Source organism: Siphateles boraxobius, unplaced genomic scaffold (genome assembly GCF_051911475.1).
Source record: "Siphateles boraxobius isolate OS27281-9 unplaced genomic scaffold, OSU_SipBor_1 65, whole genome shotgun sequence".
NCBI classification, from domain to species: domain Eukaryota; kingdom Metazoa; phylum Chordata; class Actinopteri; order Cypriniformes; family Leuciscidae; genus Siphateles; species Siphateles boraxobius.
Window position 1 is genome coordinate 5,188,152 of NW_027509192.1, and position 19,952 is coordinate 5,208,103.

At 36.8% G+C, this 19,952-nt stretch overlaps 3 protein-coding genes across 3 annotated transcripts in view; 1 reads left to right on the forward strand and 2 right to left on the reverse strand.

Annotated features, from left to right (window-relative positions):
- LOC143720702 (class I histocompatibility antigen, Gogo-A*0501 alpha chain-like) overlaps positions 1–9,095 on the forward strand; it is a 141,885-nt gene extending 132,790 nt beyond the window's left edge. The window contains exons 3-8 of the mRNA XM_077210438.1: positions 1,234–1,300; positions 1,968–2,225; positions 2,365–2,643; positions 3,847–4,125; positions 4,208–4,315; positions 8,138–9,095. Of these exons, the coding sequence (XP_077066553.1) occupies positions 1,249–1,300; positions 1,968–2,225; positions 2,365–2,643; positions 3,847–4,125; positions 4,208–4,315; positions 8,138–8,178 (1,017 nt within the window). The 5' untranslated portion in view covers positions 1,234–1,248 and the 3' untranslated portion in view covers positions 8,179–9,095. The remainder of the gene's footprint in view (positions 1–1,233; positions 1,301–1,967; positions 2,226–2,364; positions 2,644–3,846; positions 4,126–4,207; positions 4,316–8,137) is intronic.
- A 14-nt stretch (positions 9,096–9,109) lies between these two features.
- On the reverse strand, positions 9,110–9,994 carry mespab (mesoderm posterior ab). The gene is made up of 2 exons (XM_077210443.1): positions 9,311–9,994; positions 9,110–9,190 (listed from the first exon to the last, which is right to left on the reverse strand). Exons 1-2 carry the CDS (start codon positions 9,992–9,994, stop codon positions 9,137–9,139), a joined length of 738 nt encoding a protein of 245 aa, XP_077066558.1. The 3' UTR covers positions 9,110–9,136.
- A 5,582-nt stretch (positions 9,995–15,576) lies between these two features.
- Positions 15,577–16,471, reverse strand: mespbb (mesoderm posterior bb). Its single transcript, XM_077209892.1, has 2 exons — positions 15,746–16,471; positions 15,577–15,627 (listed from the first exon to the last, which is right to left on the reverse strand). The coding sequence occupies exons 1-2, from the start codon at positions 16,469–16,471 to the stop codon at positions 15,577–15,579; spliced, it is 777 nt and encodes a 258-aa protein (XP_077066007.1).
- Positions 16,472–19,952: the final 3,481 nt, after the last annotated feature.

The following is a 19,952-nucleotide window of genomic DNA, read 5'->3' on the forward strand; positions in this document are numbered from 1 at the left end:
TCTTCCAGGTGAGGTTTGATCAGTTCTTGTTTAATATTTACAGTCACAGTATAAGTAAACGTGTTGTTAATGTAACGCAGTTCATCTTTGGTGGAGCCTCTACAACAATCATCTTTCCAGGCTTGTCGAAGTCCAGCAGCTCACACACAACCAGTGTCTGACAAACATGAACACCTGTGAGGGAAATGAGGGAGAATTGTTATGGGAGATTGTCATGGATTGGCCGCCTCCATCTTACACTCTTTGTTTAGCAAACCATTTTAAAGAAAAATTTAATTGGATAACTCTAAAATTGTCATTGTAAATAACCACATGCTATTTTACAACCTAAACTAACATTGCCTTGTAAAACAGTAATCAAAATCAAATTATCTGATTGTCACGGTTTCCCCTAAGTGTGTTGACTCTTATTTTGTAGTGTTTCCTGTTTTAGTTCCTGTTCCCCTAAGTTTCCTGTGTTAGTTTTCTAGTCCCTTTGCAGTTCCTTGATCATTGGTACTCCTGATTGTCTTCACACTACACAACTTTTGGCTGGATTTTGCTGTCCTAAACAGATTTTCAAGGTCTGCGACTAAATCGGTGCTGGTTGTAGTCGCCGATGCTTGTTAAGTTTGAGCAGGTCGGCGAGTCTCAAGCATTCACAGATGCTGCAAAATCTTCAAACCTGTTTGATATGTGATCTTGTAGCAGGGTTGCCAGGCCAGCTTAACAAAATAGCCAAATGGCCAATCAAAAATAACCCAAAAGTAGCCCAATGACCATATCCCAAATATCAAAACATGCCATTCACATACCTTATCACTTATCCATTCATACTTTATGGTCACTCTTAAGCGAAATTAAACCCACTATATAGCGATCATAGTGATCATAAACACAGCTCAAAGGCTCCCTGCAGTGATACAGTCAACAGGGGCGTAAAACTGTCAGGGGCGTAAAACTGCAGGGGCGTATATCTGCTGGCTCCAGGTCTGCAGCCTCCCCATATAGCTTAAAGTCCCTATTGTTTGCTGGGAGTGGTCTGTTAGTCAGAAAAGTTTCAGACAAATGTGAAAGGGGAAGTCAAGGCCTGTTTATGGTGTAAAGGTTGTCGATTCCAGAAGCATTCATTTTTTCATGACTAGCAAAACATTAACAGCTGAAAAGTTCAGAGAACACACTGTCTACCCACAAGTGTTAAGCAAAACTGTCGATTATAGTGTTGATCATTTACAGGTGAGCGCTGACTGACAGCTGTGTGTCAGCAATATGGACAACTTTATTCTTTTTCTGCTTTCACTTCCAATGGCTGCTCCAAAAGGTAAGATTTCAAAAAACTTATTTAATATTTGACTTCAGTTTAAAATATGGAATGTGGAAAAGTATGGTTGATCAAGAGCTAAACAGAACAACAATGTGCTTCCAGTGGCATATTGCAAGTATGAAAAGCGCATTTATAAAGAAATTTGGACGAAAACAAAACCATATGAATAGTCTACGTGAGCCTGCTCATAGACATTTGAGGTTTTAATATTTGATGTTATTTTTAAGTCTTTAACCTTTTTTTTATTTTATTACCTTAATACATATTTGTTCATACAGATTTGTTAGCCAAAACTTGAGAGTAAATTTATATATTTGGCTTCAAAGTTTCCTGGTTGCATAGCAACTGTTCATTCCATAAAGAACTTTGGGTGGAAGCAAAACTTTTATCTTTTCAGTTGAGGTCAAGGCATATGTATTTTTACAGTCTTGTGTATAGAGATTGAAAAGAAATTAAAAATATAGTTACAAAACGTGCTTAATTAAATTAACATATTAAACATATGGGACATATTTTAATTCCAAACATCAAATAAAAATAGGACACAAATATAGAACTAAATAACACAGGCTAAAAACTAGATTGATAAATAAACCCCATCATTTTATATATGAATTGGAAAATGTATCCATCCATTCAATCCATTTTATGTTATTTTCCACAGGCTCTCACTCTTTGTGGATGCATGCAACGTACATTAAAGGACAAACGCCATTTCCTGAATTTAGCTATGTACTTTTGTTGGATGATGTCACAGTTCTGTACTATAACGGTGAGACAAAGACTCTCATTCCAAGAGGAAATACAACAACTGAAGACGATGTTTTCAATTCAAATGTTCTCCTCACCATAAGTGACTACATACAGTCCTCTTTTATGAATAAATGGGCAATAGCAACCCAAAATGTTAACAAAACTGATGGTATGTATTATACAAGACTATAGGTTTTAATAGAAATATTCTATACTTTAAATTATTATTATTATGTTGTTGTTTGGTTGAGCATGTAATGGATTTAAAAAAAAAAAATAAACACTAAAGCTTTATCTCTTCATTAAAGGTGTTCTTGCCCTTCAGAGGCTGGTTGTGTGTGAACTGAGAGATGATGGTGAAGCAGGACAAATGATCACACGAGATGCTGCCAGTGGCTCCACCACAGATGAGTTGCGATATGTTGACAAGAACTTCACATACCAGGGTCATTTAAACGTCTCGGCCCAACTGCTGAAGATTCATCTTGAATTTAGCATGAGGCGTCATGAAAATTTATACCAGCCATTCTGCATCAAAACACTCAAGGGTTATCTTGAAAAAAGGAGAAATCAAGTCAATAGAAAAGGTATGATGACTGACTCGCAGCTAAACTACAAAAAAAGTAATGATTTACATTTAGTATTTTTCAGATCAGTATTCGTTCGGTTCACATGACGTCACTGTAGCTTTACGCCGCCATCTTGACGACCGACGGTCTCAGTAATGCCTGCAATATGTTGTGCAGTTGGCTGCAACAACAGCCGAAAGAGGAACCCCGAACTGGTATTTTATTCTATACCAAAAGCAAAGGATAGAAGAAATGTCTCATATTGTATGAATGTCTCATATTGTATCATGTCTCATCTTTCTGTGCGCACACACCTGTCCCGATGCGTACAGCCATAGAGCCCTATACAGCGCGCAGGTAATGAATTGAGCTCTGTTTCGTGTCTGAATGGACAAATACACAACATTATGTTTAAATGTCCATTTTGGAGAGTATTCACGTAAAATATGTCGGTTATGTCTTAAACAGAGTTTTCATCCAGTCTCTTTGGTAGAGAGAGAGAGAGAGAGAGAGAGAGAGAGAGAGAGAGAGAGAGAGAGAGAGAGAGAGAGAGAGAGAAAACAAACAAGCATGCAAATGGAAATTATCGCGGCCGGAAAAATTATCTAGCTCATTTTTTTATCGTGCGATTAATTGATTTATTGACTATCGCGACAGGCCTAATCCAGATTAATGACAGCTAAGTTAGCCGTGAACCGTGGCTAACAGCTGGCCACTTACCTAGCTAACAACTCGCTACCTAGTCAGGGCAAACTACCACCAAAATCATACATTTGATTTTTTTTTATAATACCAACATTTCCCATAATTAAATATAAATCCTTGGTGGCCAGGTGCCGCACTTTTACGTCTTTTACCCATCCAGCAATAGCTGATACGCGTTTGTACTCTTGAAAGCCTTCAAGCAATCCCCACTGTATGGGGAGGGGTTATGCACAAGATAAATATATATATATATATATATATATCATGGAAGGCAAATTGCGGCAAGTCTGGGGCAGATAATAAAGGACAAAAGAAAACTGGGGGTAACAAATAAGGATCGGAGCCTAAAATTTAAATTTTATCCATGTATCTCTGTCTTTCTCTCTCATTCAAATGGGCAGTTTGGGCGGCCATACCGAGATCGGTCGTCAATATGGCGGCGTTCTATTTCTAGTGACGTAGGTGGCATCTATGAATATATTGAAATAATATCTTTCTGTTACCTTTTCCCCACAGTGAAACCGCGAGTCAGACTGATTCAGAAAGCAAACTCAGATTCTGGAGGGTTTCGTGTGAGTTGTTTGGCAACAGGATTTTACCCTCGTCACATCAACCTGACCCTGTTCAGAGATGGACAGCCTGTATCTGATCATGAGATCACTGGAGGAGATCTGCTGCCCAATGGTGACGGAACGTACCAGATGAGGAAGAGTCTGGAGATCAGTGCAGACACACACAAATACAGCTGCTCTGCCACACACCTCAGTCTGGACAACAAATTGGACATCACTTTAGGTAATGATTTGGTTTTAAGAAAATAAAAAAATTTCCCAGTGTTTGTCAATTGTTTGTGACCTTTCTAATGTGTTGTTTTTAGAATTTGAGCCTGGTGAACCATTTAAATCAGTGATTCCTTCAGTTTTGGCTCTGCTGTTGGTGTTTGGGACCGGAGCCGTCATATATAAATACAGGAGGAGAAGAGCAGGTAGGATCTACTCTGGAAGGAATGAAAAATACTAGGGATGTCCCGATACCATTTTTTTCTGAACCGATCCGATTCGATACCAAAAATTCGGAGTATCGACCGATACCGATACCGATCCGATACCAGCGCAGTTTTTTTTTTAAATCAAGTAGAATTTCTATAACTCTGTGTGTTGAACTGATAATCACTCTTTTTTGTGTTAAACATAATCTACTTACTACAGACAACTTCATTATAAAGAAATATATAACTAAATCTGGTAAAACTTTACACATTGCTCTTTGTATTGTTGTAAAATACATTTATGAAAAACAAGATAACATATCAAAAAGGTCAATTATTTTATATATAGTCTACTATAAAATTAAGACATTTTTAAAATGTATAGCACAGCTGTTTAATGAGGCAGTAACATATGATAGATAGGACAGAACAAAAAAGGCTATTAATAATCTTTCATTGCGCAAAAGTATAATGATATGATTATGAAAGACTCCAATACAGTGCGGCACAAAGCGCTTATGCGCATCCCAAGCGCAGAATGATGCGCTTGAAGCAACACAGAGTCACATCGCGCAGCTCTTCCAGTCCGCATTGAAAAGTTCAAAGCACAAAGGAAAGACATATCGATGCATAGTGTATTATACAGTATCTAGATGCAATATTTTATTGCGCCTTTTCTTTTAAAAGTTTTAAATTTCAGTTACTGTGCGCGCAAAGAACAATTATAGTGATTTCCAGTGTTGCGATCTAACAGACACATGGTAGAAAGGATCATGATTAAGGTACAGCAATACAGTCCAGCAAGATAGTCATTTTATGCGAAACCATAGAGCTTTATCTACAGATCAAGTGTAATAATAGTAATATTGAATCATCTTGGATAGAGTTTCATCTTGTTGACTGTCACCGAACGCGACGCGCTGTTTGAATGCTGAATGGAGAATGACTGACAGCTGCAGCTGAGGGAAGATTTTACGTGAACCTGAATTTAATGACTTAAATATTAATTTCTATCTCACATTATACTATAGTATACTATATATACTATAGTGCCGTGCGGTAGTATGCCATACGGAACCGTTGCCACTGACCTGCTTTAACGACAGCAGTGGGGCTCGACAGCCTTAGTCAAACGGTTTGGCGCGTATGGTCGGGTTGCAGAAAGAGAGACTGTGGTTTGGTCACATGTGAGCTATGAGGAAGGAGCAACTTCAGCAGCAGGAAGGATGTAAAGGTTAGTAAGCTGGGCTGAGTTGAGTGGGGGATGGAGGGGGTGATTCTGGGACGCCAGAGTCACTGTCGAGCCCTCTTGAGGTGTCGTGGGCTAGTCGACGAAACACTGAGGACGGAAAGTGCCGACTTGAAGACCCTAGAGATGTTCCCTACTCAGCTCAATCCAGACGGTTGTCATGGGGAGACCGCACTGTGGTTGCAGCCGTTGTGTGTGCTGACGCGCAAAATACACTGCAGCTATTAACACCAGACAGAAGGAGATTCACATCACCATATGGAAAGAAGCGTAAATGGATGGAGAAGTATAGATTACTGTAAAGCTATGACTTAGTTGGTGCTTATCTTGGCGAAAGCCGATTACAAATCAGCATGAAGTTTTAACATCTACTCTGGTGTAATGGAAATCATTAGTATGGCTTCAGTATACTTATAATATAGTGCATGAAAACGTTATTATGCTTTATGCTTTTGTGGGGCTTAACAATAACACAGAATAGTAAACGCACAATATCGGATTTGGATCGGCCTCGTCTGACCGATACCGATCCGGCCATGGCAGTATCGGAGCCGATACCGATACTGAGTATCGGATCGGGACATCTCTAAAAAATATGGCTGCATATGAAGTCACATATTTCCTTACTATATAGGTGAAAAACAGTATGTGACAAAAGAAGTATGCCCAAAATAAAAGAGTAGGCAAAAATTACCCGGGTGACCTATTACTTCCGGCAAGATTCTGAAGTGTGCATATAATGGACACTTTACTATCCCATGAGGATACAGTGGAGAATTTGTGAATGGCAGTGAAACGACTCAACTGACGCGGACAGATCACGTGATAATAAACATGGATGTATACATCCATTCATACTACTCACTCATACTATATAGTCCTTCTCAAAAAATTAGCATATTGTGATAAAGTTAATTATTTTCCATAATGTAATGATAAAAATTAAACTTTCATATATTTTAGATTCATTGCACACCAACTGAAATATTTCAGGTCTTTTATTGTTTTAATACTGATGATTTTGGCATACAGCTCATGAAAACCCAAAATTCCTATCTCAAAAAATTAGCATATCATGAAAAGGGTCTCTAAACAAGCTATTAACCTAATCATCTGAATCAACTAATTAATTATAAACACCTGGAAAAGATTCCTGAGGCTTTTAAAAACTCCCAGCCTGTTTCATTACTCAAAACCGCAATCATGGGTAAGACTGCCGACCTGACTGCGGTCCAGAAGGCCATCATTGACAACCTCAAGCAAGAGGGTAAGACAGAAAGAAATTTCTGAACAAATAGGCTGTTCCCAGAGTGCTGTATCAAGGCACCTCAGTGGGAAGTCTGTGGGAAGGAAAAAGTGTGGCAAAAAACGCTGCACAACGAGAAGAGGTGACCGGACCCTGAGGAAGATTGTGGAGAAGGACCGATTCCAGACCTTGGGGGACCTGCGGAAGCAGTGGACTGAGTCTGGAGTAGAAACATCCAGAGCCACCGTGCACAGGCGTGTGCAGGAAATGGGCTACAGGTGCCGCATTCCCCAGGTCAAGCCACTTTTGAACCAGAAACAGCGGCAGAAGCGCCTGACCTGGGCTACAGAGAAGCAGCACTGGACTGTTGCTCAGTTTTGCATGTCATTCGGAAATCAAGGTGCCAGAGTCTGGAGGAAGACTGGGGAGAATGAAATGCCAAAATGCCTGAAGTCCAGTGTCAAGTACCCACAGTCAGTGATGGTCTGGGGTGCCATGTCAGCCGCTGGTGTTAGTGCACTGTGTTTTATCAAGGGCAGGGCCAATGCAGCTAGCTATCAGGAGATTTTGGAGCACTTCATGCTTCCATCTGCTGAAAAGCTTTATGGAGATGAAGATTTCATTTTTCAGCACGACCTGGCACCTGCTCACAGTGCCAAAACCACTGGTAAATGGTTTACTGACCATGGTAATACTGTGCTCAATTGGCCTGCCAACTCTCCTGACCTGAACCCCATAGAGAATCTGTGGGATATTGTGAAGAGAAAGTTGAGAGACGCAAGACCCAACACTCTGGATGAGCTTAAGGCCGCTATCGAAGCATCCTGGGCCTCCATAACACCTCAGCAGTGCCACAGGCTGATTGCCTCCATGCCACGCCGCATTGAAGCAGTCATTTCTGCAAAAGGATTCCCGACCAAGTATTGACTATTGTGTGCATAACTGAACATAATTATTTGAAGGTTGACTTTTTTTTTGTATTAAAAACACTTCTTTTATTGGTCGGATGAAATATGCTAATTTTTTGAGACAGGAATTTTGGGTTTTCATGAGCTGTATGCCAAAATCATCAGTATTAAAACAATAAAACACCTGAAATATTTCAGTTGGTGTGCAATGAATCTAAAATATATGAAAGTTTAATTTTTATCATTACATTATGGAAAATAATGAACTTTATCACAATATGCTAATTTTTTGAGAAGGACCTGTAGAACATACTTTTTTTAATGGTTGTAAAGTAATAACTCAAGAGAGTATGCGATTTCGGATGCAGATATATCCTCAAGGAATTTTTATTAATGCTTTTTAACTTCCCTTCTAGCATCATCTGAAGGTGATTATTCCTCTGCTTTGAGTGAGTAATTTGTCAAAATCAACACATGAAGCACAAGAGGAAGCAACACACAGATGAGTGAAGTATTAAGTAAATGAATGAACTAAGAACCACCTTTTGTAAACCAATGTAAAATTATGATTGGATTATTGTAAAATGTAAAAACAGTAACAGTAATAACGCAATCTTGTGATGACAAATTTATCTTTTTTAACATTTTGTACGGAGCATTTAGTTTTGCCTGCATCCCATTGCTTCTGCACCAACCATGTAAATGACTTTGCTCCTTTCATTTTGGAATCAGGTTGCAGCTTATATTTTACCTATCAAAAACCAGAGGGCGCACTTTCTCAAGAGCTGGTTTTGCAATAGTGCACAGGAAATGACTGAGACTTTTGAATTGTTTATATGTAGACATTAATTAAAATAATTTTATGGACAATTATAGACATATTTATAGACATTACTTATTATGTCATTCATTCAAAACCGAAAGGCATTTAACCATACACTGTAAAAAGAACATTGGTGTACTTTTTACAAGAAAATACTATTCCAGTTTTTCTACTTCATGTTTAATTCAGTGTGTTACTTGCTGTTTCTTTGTGATTCTTTGTGAAATTTACTAGCAATTTCTGAGTAAAAAGGTGTTTTCAATGTAAATCCTATACACCGCCCCAAGGTCATTATTTAATTTCAAGTAATTTTTTGTATTTGTGCTTACTAAAATTATTTTATTATAGCAGCGTTCAAATTGTGTTTTGAAAAATGTATGAGAAAAAAAAATAAGAAAATGCAATTTTTTTTATATTTTAAAGCATTTAATTGAAAAAGACAATAAATAAGCAATATATACAAATGTATTCATTAGAAAAATATGTTATCTGATAAATAAGTACAAATAATCAATGCAACAACAAAATAAAGTCTTTAGATAAAGTTTTCACACAGTGACCATGTGTTTTTGGCATATCCTCTCCGTGTTCTTCATTGAAAAAACTGATGGCTGTATGTAGCATAATGTGTTGTTGTGCAGGGAAACTGTTAAAAGAAGAAAAAGGGAATTCAGCACACAATTAAATCACTGTGCTACAAACAAATACAACTCTTAGTCATTATTAAATAAACATCCAGTATTATTGTAAAGAAGAATCTCCTTACCTTATAGGATTGTGCATCTCTGAAGTGTGAAGTAGAAGGAAAGTTGTTTTCCATCTGTTGTGTTGAATCACTGAAGGCTGTGAATGTTGGACAGTTCTGGACATTATCTTGCTCATGTTCCTCTGGCTCATCCAGACACCAGGTTTCAGTCTGAAGCCTTTCTGAAGTATCTTGTGAGAAGCATCTTGGCGATGTTTCATGTTTGGAGGTCTCAGACTGTTCCAGCTGAGCAGAAAGATACGAGATGTAGCTAATAGTGAGGCGAAGGGTCTCAATCTTGGTCAAGGTTTGTCCAGTAGGAGCCACAGAAGGAGGTAGGTAGTTTCGGAGATGATGGAGAGCTTTGGTCAGATCCCTCATCCTGAGCTTCTCTCTTTCGCTGGCCGTCTGACGCTTCCTTCCAGGATATTTGGACCTGGAACGTCTCTTTCCCTCAGCAGGAAGAATTATTCTGGGTTTTTTAGCTGGTATGCAGTCGATGTTGGGATTCCCTGCAGCCTCTGGTTGTCTTCCAGCTCTCCAACAGCTGGCAGGAGGAGAAAAACATCCAGAATCAATGGTAGAGCTCGGAGAAAGACTTCCACAGGCACTGAAGTACCCAGCATCAACGCTGGTAGGGGATCGCTCGTATTCAAACTGGCATGTGGCTCCCTGGAGCATATAAGGAGAGAAGTTAAACTCCATGGTTGTGATCTTTCAGCAGAGGAGATGTTTCCTTCTTGTTCTCTGGTACCTGAGTGAATGCTAAAGAGCTGGAGGCAGAAGCTCAATTTATCCAGGATGAAGAGGTGTGATGTTGCACCTCCACAAGGCACTTAAGAATTTCAAAGTGGCAGAGAGACGTCACACCAGGGGCAGGGGGTCTCTGGGAAAACTCACATCACTTCAAGCACAGGTGGGAGGTGGTGAATGCAGTGGTAAAATAACATTCATCGGTGCAGGACAAGTTAAAGATAGATTTAGAATTAAATTGTTTTTTGTTTTTATTTATTATTTATTTAAGTTCAGTACTACATGTCACATCATTAAAAAAGCAATCAATTTATAAGTTCCTTTTTTAACTTTGTAGTTTTAATCAGCAATGCAAAGCTAGGCAAACAAAACAATGCCATTCAATTTTATGTTCCATGTCGTATCAAAGTCAGGCAGGTCTTGTTGTATTTTATTGTTTAATATATTTATTTATTTTGTGCACTTCATTTTTACACACATACACACGCGTGCGCACGCATTGGGTTTTCATATTTCATGTGGACTTTCCATAAACATAATGATTTTAATACTATACAAACTGTATAATCCATCCCCTAACCCCTAAACATCACAGAAAACCTAACACAATTTAATACGATTTATAAGCTGGTTTATAGCACGTGACGAGAAAATGTCAAGGGTTTCAAATATTGCCATTTTTAGACATTTTGTCCCCATAATGTAGGGAATACCTGAACCACACACACACAACTTTCTGCATTTTTACATAAAAAAACACAAAACAAAATTTAGTATGATTTATAAGCTGTTTTCCTCATGGGGACCAAAAAACAATGTCCCTACAAGATAAAAAAAATTACTGATATTACTATGGGGAAATTTGGTCCATATAACGTACACTCTAAAAAGTTGTTTCAACCCATATTAGGGTCAAATATGGACAAACCCAACCTTTGGTTTAAATTTGTAATAACTTTTTTAAAACCGTTTGGGTTTGTCCATATTTGACCCAAACATGAGTTGAAACAACCCAGTATTTTTTAGAATGTAGGGTTTACCATGACCACATTTATTTATGCATTCATTCTTTATAAAATTGTTTATTATTTGTTGTAAATTTATTAAAAAGTTAAGAAATGTAAGCTTTATGTTCTGCTTTTTATAAAATGCTTGCTCTCTCAGAGTAACACATCTTTTTGTGAAGTGTGTAGCCTGTAATCTGTCAGTTGTTCACAGGTTTTTGTTTAGACAACTGACTTTTACCTTTTATGACCTCATGGGAACTCAGGAAGGAATAAAAAAACATAAAAAAGGGCATATTTGAAATGGTTGTTTTTTAAAACACAGTTTTACTTAACTCAGTTTTACTTTTGTATAAAAATGTAAAATACATTATATAGAAAATAATACATGTTACTCTGAATTATATAATACATAAATATGATTTTTTTTTTAATTAAGAGCAACTTCAAAATTCAAATGACAATATGATTAAAAAAGCAACTAGTGCAAAATCTCTGTTTATGACGCATCTGCTTTTCGATTTGAAGCAAGATGAAATATTGCTGGTTGTATACGCAGTTGTTGTTTTCTTCTCTGAGGTGTAAGGTGAGCTCTTCCTCAGGCCTGGGCTTGTGGATTACAGCTTCAGTGTGAGTAGCTCTGAGGAAATGGTTCCCAGACCACAACGTGTCACTTTTTGCTCCTTCCTGCCCCGTGCTGACCTGAAATAATTCGATTTGGACTGTTCCCAGACAACACACTGATCTGAGACAAGATCAGAAGAAATGACTTATGTAACACTGCTGATGACATTAGAAAATGAAAAAGTTCTAAATTCTTCGAATGTTCAACTGACATGAAGGTCATTTTTCCATTTAACGGCCTAAAAAAACATAGCAAACTCACACAACGGCAAACTAAATAACAAACGCAAACATCAAAAAACACAAATTGTGCGCTCAACTCATTAAACATGTCACTGGTCACCGTTAATTCACCGAAATGTTGATTTAAAATCTCGGACCTCCCTTCAAATGAGTTGACTTCTCCCTTTTCAAAGCGTGTTCGTTTTTCCTAAAGCATCAAAGGTCGATTAGCACATCAACGTGAAGTGTTTTTCTTATCCTGCTCAGTGAAATGTTGATTTGAGGGTAAACAACTAAATTGTCTAAATCCTTTCCTCCCAGTGCTCTGTAAACTGTGTATTGAGCTGCACATTAGCATATCAGTCACAGGGTCAAGGGTATCTAAAGCAGAGTCCTAGTTCTAATTACCTCAGTATCTCGCACCTCGGGACGGTCCTGAAACGCATGCAGTGGCCTGACCCCTCTCGCACTGGAGGATTATGAAGATAAGGATGCATGAAGTTCAGGCTTTTGAAGCCGGGATCATCCACTCCAGACTTAGAGGTGTGAGATGCTCTTTTTTGTTGACCTGTAGTTCATTAAGAAAGAGATTCTGTTTGCACAGGCCAGATTAGTACTTGGATGACGCTGAGGGTTTTTATTGTAATGAGCTGGAAAGGCTTTGGGAATATCATGTTATTTCTTTTGTTTTATTTGAATAGTAGAGTTTAAATAGTATTAAGTATAATTTAGCTACAGGGGAAAATGTAATCTGCTAAATGTAATCTGAAAATGTAATGTAAAAAAACTAATTTAAATATAAAATATGAATGAATTTAAAATAAATGTTATATAATATATAAAAATATTATAATAATATAATAAAAAAATTATTACATAATATTCAAGATACAAGCTGTATTTAAGTTTATGACTGATTTGAGTTTTTTAATGGTCGATATCAAAATATATTAATTCAATTTAATTATGTAAATGAGACAATAAACATGCTGAAATTAGACAAATATTTATTTAGCAGTTTTTAAACTAAATTTGCTTAAAAATTAATACATTTTGAGATGAAAGCAAGGTGGAATAGGCACTTTTGTTGATTAGAATATTCAAATATTTAAAAGAATATTGGATAATTATTTGACCTGATATAAACGTATATCTATTTTAGCATGCTTGGCGAGAAAGACATTTCAATTAAAGGGATAGTTCATCCAAAAATTTAAATTCTGTCATCATTTACTCACCCTCAAGTGTTCTAAACCTGTGTGAGTTTCTTTGTTTTGGTGAGCATAAAGGAAGATATTTTGAAGAATGTTGGTAACCATACAGTTGCTGTTCCCAATAGACTTACATTGCATGAAACAAAAAAACACTTTGGAAGTTAATGGGGAACAGCAACTGTCTGGTTACTAACATTCTTTAAAATATCTTCTTTTATGTTCATCAGAACAAAGAAACTCTAGAATCATACAGGTTTAGAACAACTTGAGAGCGAGTAAATGATGACAGAATTTTCCTTTTTGGGTTAACTATCCCTTTAAATAACTTCTATCTGTGTCATTTAGTCCGTTCGACCACCAGAGGGCCTCAAAGGGGATTTTTTGAAGCCTAAGTAAAATAATAATGTAAAAAATGATGTAAATGTAATTTTAAAAATGCATAACATTTTGTAAATTAAAAATGTAAATGTCCTATAATGTACAAATGTTCAAGAATAGTATCTTTTTAGTGAGTTTTTCTAGCCATTATTGTCTTTAGCTTACTCAATATGGCACTATTTCCTGTGAAGCTGCTTTGAAATAAAAATGTATTATGAAAAGTGATATGGAAATAAAGTTGAATCGATTTGATATTATTCTAATATTGGTGGGGAAAAAAACGTTGATCAACGTCAATAAAAAAAAAAGAATTTTCCAGATTATATAATGTGTTTTGGCTTTTATATAATGTGTTTTGGCTTTTAAAGTCAATTATATAATGTTTTGAAGAACATGTCTTTATCACACTTAATATATTGATATTAATATAATTTTCTCACAATCTTTCTACATGAACACGTAGCTGCCTTTATAGCATTTAACCCTCAAAAAAGGATAGTAGTATTTAAACTTTGTCTTGCTTAAGCAATTGTGCTGTGCTGGTTATTTATTTATTTATAGATGGGTTTTAACTGCATATTAAATTTGCTTTATCTGCTGGAATCTGCTGTTCCTACATGTGAATACTGGCTGCATAAGCCCATTATCAGGATTTGGGGTGTAGTAATTTACATATTAATGACTAAGGTGAGACTCAAAGCTGTAACTGCCTGTCAGTAGGGCCTTTTTTTAATCTCTTCAAATCTCTCCCGTGGCATCATTGGATAGTTAAGTGTCAATCGTATGCACATTTCAGAATCTCGCCCGGAGTAGCCCATCATCCGGACTTTTTTTTTTGAGTATTCAGACATAGGCTACTTCTTTTGTCACATGATGTTTTTCATCTACTATAGCCTATAGTAGGAAGTATGTGAATTCGATTGACATGAAGAGGAGGAATCATGGAATAAAACATTGCTGGCTTGTGGCTGTAAAATTGCGCCATCTTATGGAGACATTAGACATTTTATCACAACAAAACAAACCAATACTAACCAACTGCAGAATACATCACAGCAGTTTCAGGACAGCAGCGCCAGCAGTCTCAGACCGGAAGTTGGGGTGGAGATTATAATATCATTAAGTTTAGTTTTAGTGGTGGGTGAGGTTGGCATTCACTATGACTTCACTTATAGTTATAGTGAAGTTAGGGTTTGAGGTTGGGCCGGGCTTGGCAATCGTCAGCTCCATCCTAACTTCCGGTCTGAGGCTGCTGGTCATGACAGGTATGAAAGCGAGGCTGTGAGAAATAGACTTACCGTGTTTTCAATGGCATTCGCTATAAATCTCCTAGATCACTTATCTTTTTCAACAACTTATGTTGTCTGGAGTTTTTTGTCTACTTAAATTTCTTGGAAAGATATTTTTTGCAGTGTTTCGTCAGCAGAACAATGCAAAAACATAAAATAACAGTAGGTCTATACCCACTGAAGTGATGTGTCTATCTTGTCTATCAAAGATGGTGCTACTGGGAATAAGGTCTATAGTGGGCAATTCTCTTATTAGATATATCTCCAACAAACAGGGAGCTTCAGTGATCAACCTGGAATAAGTTTGAAAACATATTCAAATCAATAATTATTGAAGTGAATTGCAAAAATGTTATTTTAAATAATATAATAGGCTTGAATTAAAGTTTTTAAATAGGCCAACAAATTTAAAAATATAAATGTTGAATAGCATTTGACACCAAGTCAAATTATTAAGGTGAACTGCAAAAATGCTAAAAGTTGATTTTAAAAAGTCAAAACCTTTTTTATTATTATTTATTAATAATTCGACAAAATCTTGAAGTAAAAAGTAAATTTCATTTTTAATTTCAAATTAATACACAAAATCAAAACGTTGACATTGAGATAATTATTTATTATAAATATCAATAAATTAGTACTTCTGTACAAAAAAGATAACATACAAAATATATAATATTAAAATAGACATCTTAAAATAAGATAAAACAATATATTAAAATACATTAAATACTGTACAGCGGAGTCCATAAAATAAAATATTTGAGAAGTTTTAAATATGTGAAAAAAGTCCAATGAGAGTTTTATCCCCAGAATTCCGGAGCAACCGGATAATGGACGGCTTTGTTGTAGCCCTAAAAAGAGAGTACAAAAGATGGTAAGTATTTTATACAGCACTTAGAAAGCAAAATATTCACATTAGAAAATTGAATTAATAATAAATCACACAATATGCATAAACAAAGTACACACCTGGTATGTTGTGGCTGTATCTGCATACAAAGGGCTGGCCAGAAGAGATTCTGAGCTGGAGTTGAAGGAATCATCATAAGCAGGTGTTTCCGTGAAAACCTGATGACAATCCATTTCTGTCTGCCTCAAGATATGCTCTGAAGGTCTGAAGGTGCTTTGACACAGTTCTTGATGTGATGTGCTGAGTCCCCAATACTCTGGTGTTGAATTGCCCTGATATTGAGACGATTCTTGGTATCCAGAAGCTCCAAGGTCCCTCATCTGGCAGAGAGACTCTTCGCTGAGGCCTAGTTGAGCAGACAGATAGGAGATGTAGCGGATAGTGAGGCGAAGGGTCTCGATCTTCGTCAAGGTTTGACCGACAGGAGCCACTGAAGGAGGTAAGTAAGTCCTGAGGTGATTGAGAGCTTTGGTCAAGTCCCTCATTCTGAGCTTCTCTTTCTCGCTGGCACTCTGTCTTTGCTTGCTCGGGTTCTTGGAGCGCGTTCTTCTAGTTCCGACACGGGAACATGCGCCGTCCTGATGTAATGAACCCGAGACGGGTGCTTTGGCACCTCTGGAAGGTGGAGAAGAACTGTTTTGAAGCTGGGCTGAAGGAGAGAAGTCCACGTAGGAGGTAGGAGACACTGCTTCAGGAGATGAGATGTTGTAGAGCTCAGAGTCTGAGCTCGGGCAGCTCCAGGAGTTCTGTGTGAAGTAGCGGAGGAGTGGAGAAGACACGTCCATTCTGTGTGGTTAGAGAGGGTCAGTGATGCTGGAGGGTTTGCTGGAGGGAGGATTTATACCAGCCTCAGGCCTGAGAGGTGTGAAGTGACACCTCCACAGGCCTCTCCAGGCCACCACTGTCTGTCTCAGACCAGACTACAGGGAGAGAGGGAGAGAAGTCCAGTCCCGATGTGGGAACCTACAGATATGAGTCATCAGGTAATGTGTGATTTTTCACCCCTACCCAGCATGAACTCTTTTTTTCTGTTTTTAACATCAAGATCTCCAGTAGTATTTGGATTATTTTCAATCCATAAATAGAAACATGACAAAGTGGTATTGAAATATATGTGAAAAAGTGGTTCATTAAATAATATTCATGCTAAGTAGCATTTGGCAAATTAAAAAAAGAGCAGAAATACTGTAAAGTATACAGTATACAGTAGTCAATAAACATGATGGCATATATTTATATATTTTTTATATTTATATAAAAATGTTTCTCACTTTATATCACATGCCGCTGTCCTATGGTCAACTTTGAATAATTAGTCACAAATATTTTTGAAAATAAGATCATATATTTGTAACAAAATAAATATTATTTGTAACATATTTATCATTATTTCAAATTCCCCATGGAGTATAAATAAATATGAAATGTTATATATAAAATCTGTATGCTTATATACAATATAATATATATAATATATTATATATATACACACACACACATACATGCATACATACATACATACATATGTAGGTACATAAAATAAAAACAAATCTTTTTTTATAGTTTTATGCCAAATAAACATGGCATCATTTATAACAAGAAAGTTCCCTAATGCAAAGTTTTACAGCCATTGATGAACAAATAAAGGATAAATCTATACCCTGCTTTCTCTGATTACTAAGAAACCAATATACAGACGATGATGTGCGGTCAATAGGTCACAGTTGTAAGGGGACAGAGGCTTGGGTCATTCTCTCACAGCCAAGGTGTTAAACGACACCTCTAATGGATCACATTAAAGGGAAGTCCACTGGTCAGTTGTCTGTGTGAACCTTTAATGGGATTTCACACCACACATGTAACTGGGCTAATGAGGCTGGCTAAACAATATTAAGAGCCATCACACTATTATACTGCCATTGAAAAGACTTTTGAGAAATAAAGCCCATTGATTTGTAGACTGTTAAAAGCTTTTAGATTCCATTTTGTAAACTTTGATTAGCATTAGCATTGATTAGCATAGTGTGCTGCAACATGTGCTGCTAATTTCAAATGTTTGAAATGGCCGAACACTCAAAATCAATAATATGTGATTTGAAAACATCTTAGAAGCTATTGACTAAATATTTAGTCTTTTTGAAGGTGTGTGGGTGAGTGTGTGGGAGTTTTGAGATGCCACTGTTTAGACTGGCACCTCGAAGTGGCACCTTGAGAACTAGGCTACTATAGGTGCTAAGCCTGTGAGACACGGTTCACGAGAGTCTCCGTGACCTCGCCGACATCAAGTCAAGAGTCCATCTTCTCAGAATCACTCAAGTGCACTTAAAGCCACTGTATTCAACAATAACTAATACAATCAATTGATTTTCAGAAGTATCTCAGATTTTTTAGAAATTATTTTATTTTTTCAGCAAGGGTGCATTAAATAACAGTAAAGACATTTAGAATGTTATAAAATATTTCTATTTCAAACTGTTCAACATTAATATTAATAAGAAATGTTTCTTGAGCATCAAATCAGCATATTGTGACACTGAAGACTGGAGTAATGAAATACTGAAAATACAGCTTTGCCATCACAGGAATAAATCACATTTTAAAATATATTAAAATAGACAACAGCTATTTTAAATTATAATAATATTGCACAATATTACTGTTTTTTCTGTATTTTAAAATGCAGTCTTGGTGAGCATAGGAGACTTCTTTCAAAAACATAAAAAACCGTACTGACACCTTTGAATGGTATATTTTTACTAATCCGGCAAATATAGTTTGTGTTGCAGCAGGTTGTTGAGACATCTCAGCTAACATCTGAGTTTTTGCACGATGACTTGGCCTTTCAAGGCCTTGGTATGACCTGTGTGATTGTGAACTTTCCGTACCCTGGCCGAGAGGTGCCAGGACTGTGGTGATCTTTGGCACCTCAGAGGCATGGAGGGCGAGACAGTTAGAATCTATGAGTTCAAAGTCTTATAAGACCACATTGTTCCTCTTTTCACAATCTCAAAAGGAAAGAAATTACTATTTTATTAAGACCCATGTTTCTATTCAATCCTACCATTTAAAGCAACAACTTTTTTCCAAATCAACCTCTCAACCTTCCCATGGGAACTACAATGTTTTCTCTTTTTTTTTCCTCCTCTCATGGCCTGCAGCATTTTTCACCCTGAGTGTGAATCAAAACAAAATATCTTGAGACAGAGGTGCTGCAAATCAGGAGAAACATGACATTGTATTGTGAGAACGACACAAGTATGTGGTGCCCAATGTGCGAAAAGTATCATCAATCTAGTATTTGTTATGCTCATTTCTGGCACTCATTTTTTACCAGAATCTGCATGTAAAATTATCTTTGCATTCATTTTTTTACACATTTTCCCACCCACTTCCACAGTTCCAATGACCCTAAAAGCTGAATAGCTTGTCTACAAACTAAAACCTCTCAACCGAGCGAAAAAAAAGGACTCTGTTCCAACTCAGTTTCCCATGTCTTGTTGTTACATCTTTCACAGAGTTGCTCAAACCCCAGGACAAAATGAGCTGGCAGGCAGAGGAAAGCATTTAGCCAAAAAAAAAAAAAAAAAAACCCTGTGCAAATCACATAAAAGTTTTTTTTTTATTATTCATAATGTACAGTCACAAAACAAAAACACCAGAATGGAAAACATAAAATGAATTATTTCTGTAACAGAAAGAAAATATTTCCAAATGAATACGCTATATAAAAATGAAGAAGCAAGTAATAATAATAATAATTTTATACATTTATGCAATGCTTTCTGGGTACTCAAAGCACATGGAAGGTGTGAATCTCCTCAATTGTGCAGCATCCACCTTGATGATACGACGGCAGCCGTCCTGCGGCAGAACGCCCACCACACACCAGCTTACTGGTGGAGAGTGCTAAATATGTATTATGCAGAGTTTATTGTTAATTATGCATGACGAGAAATAGGTTTTCCTTGAATTATTCAGCCTTTAATCAATTTTTCTAAAGTTGATCTTCAACCAACCGATCCAATCTTTCAGGTGTATACATTTAATGCTGGTGCATGTATTGATTTTAAAAGCAAAACAGTAATAACATGCACAGCTTTGTTCTGTGACAGCTTTATAAACCTTAAAGGGATAGTTCAGCTAAAAATTAAAATACTGTCAGTTATTCACCCTCCAAACCTGTATGACTTAATTTCTACACAAAATAACCATTTTTTGTCCATACAATGAAAGTCAATGGGGTCCAAAAACAATATTGGACCCCAT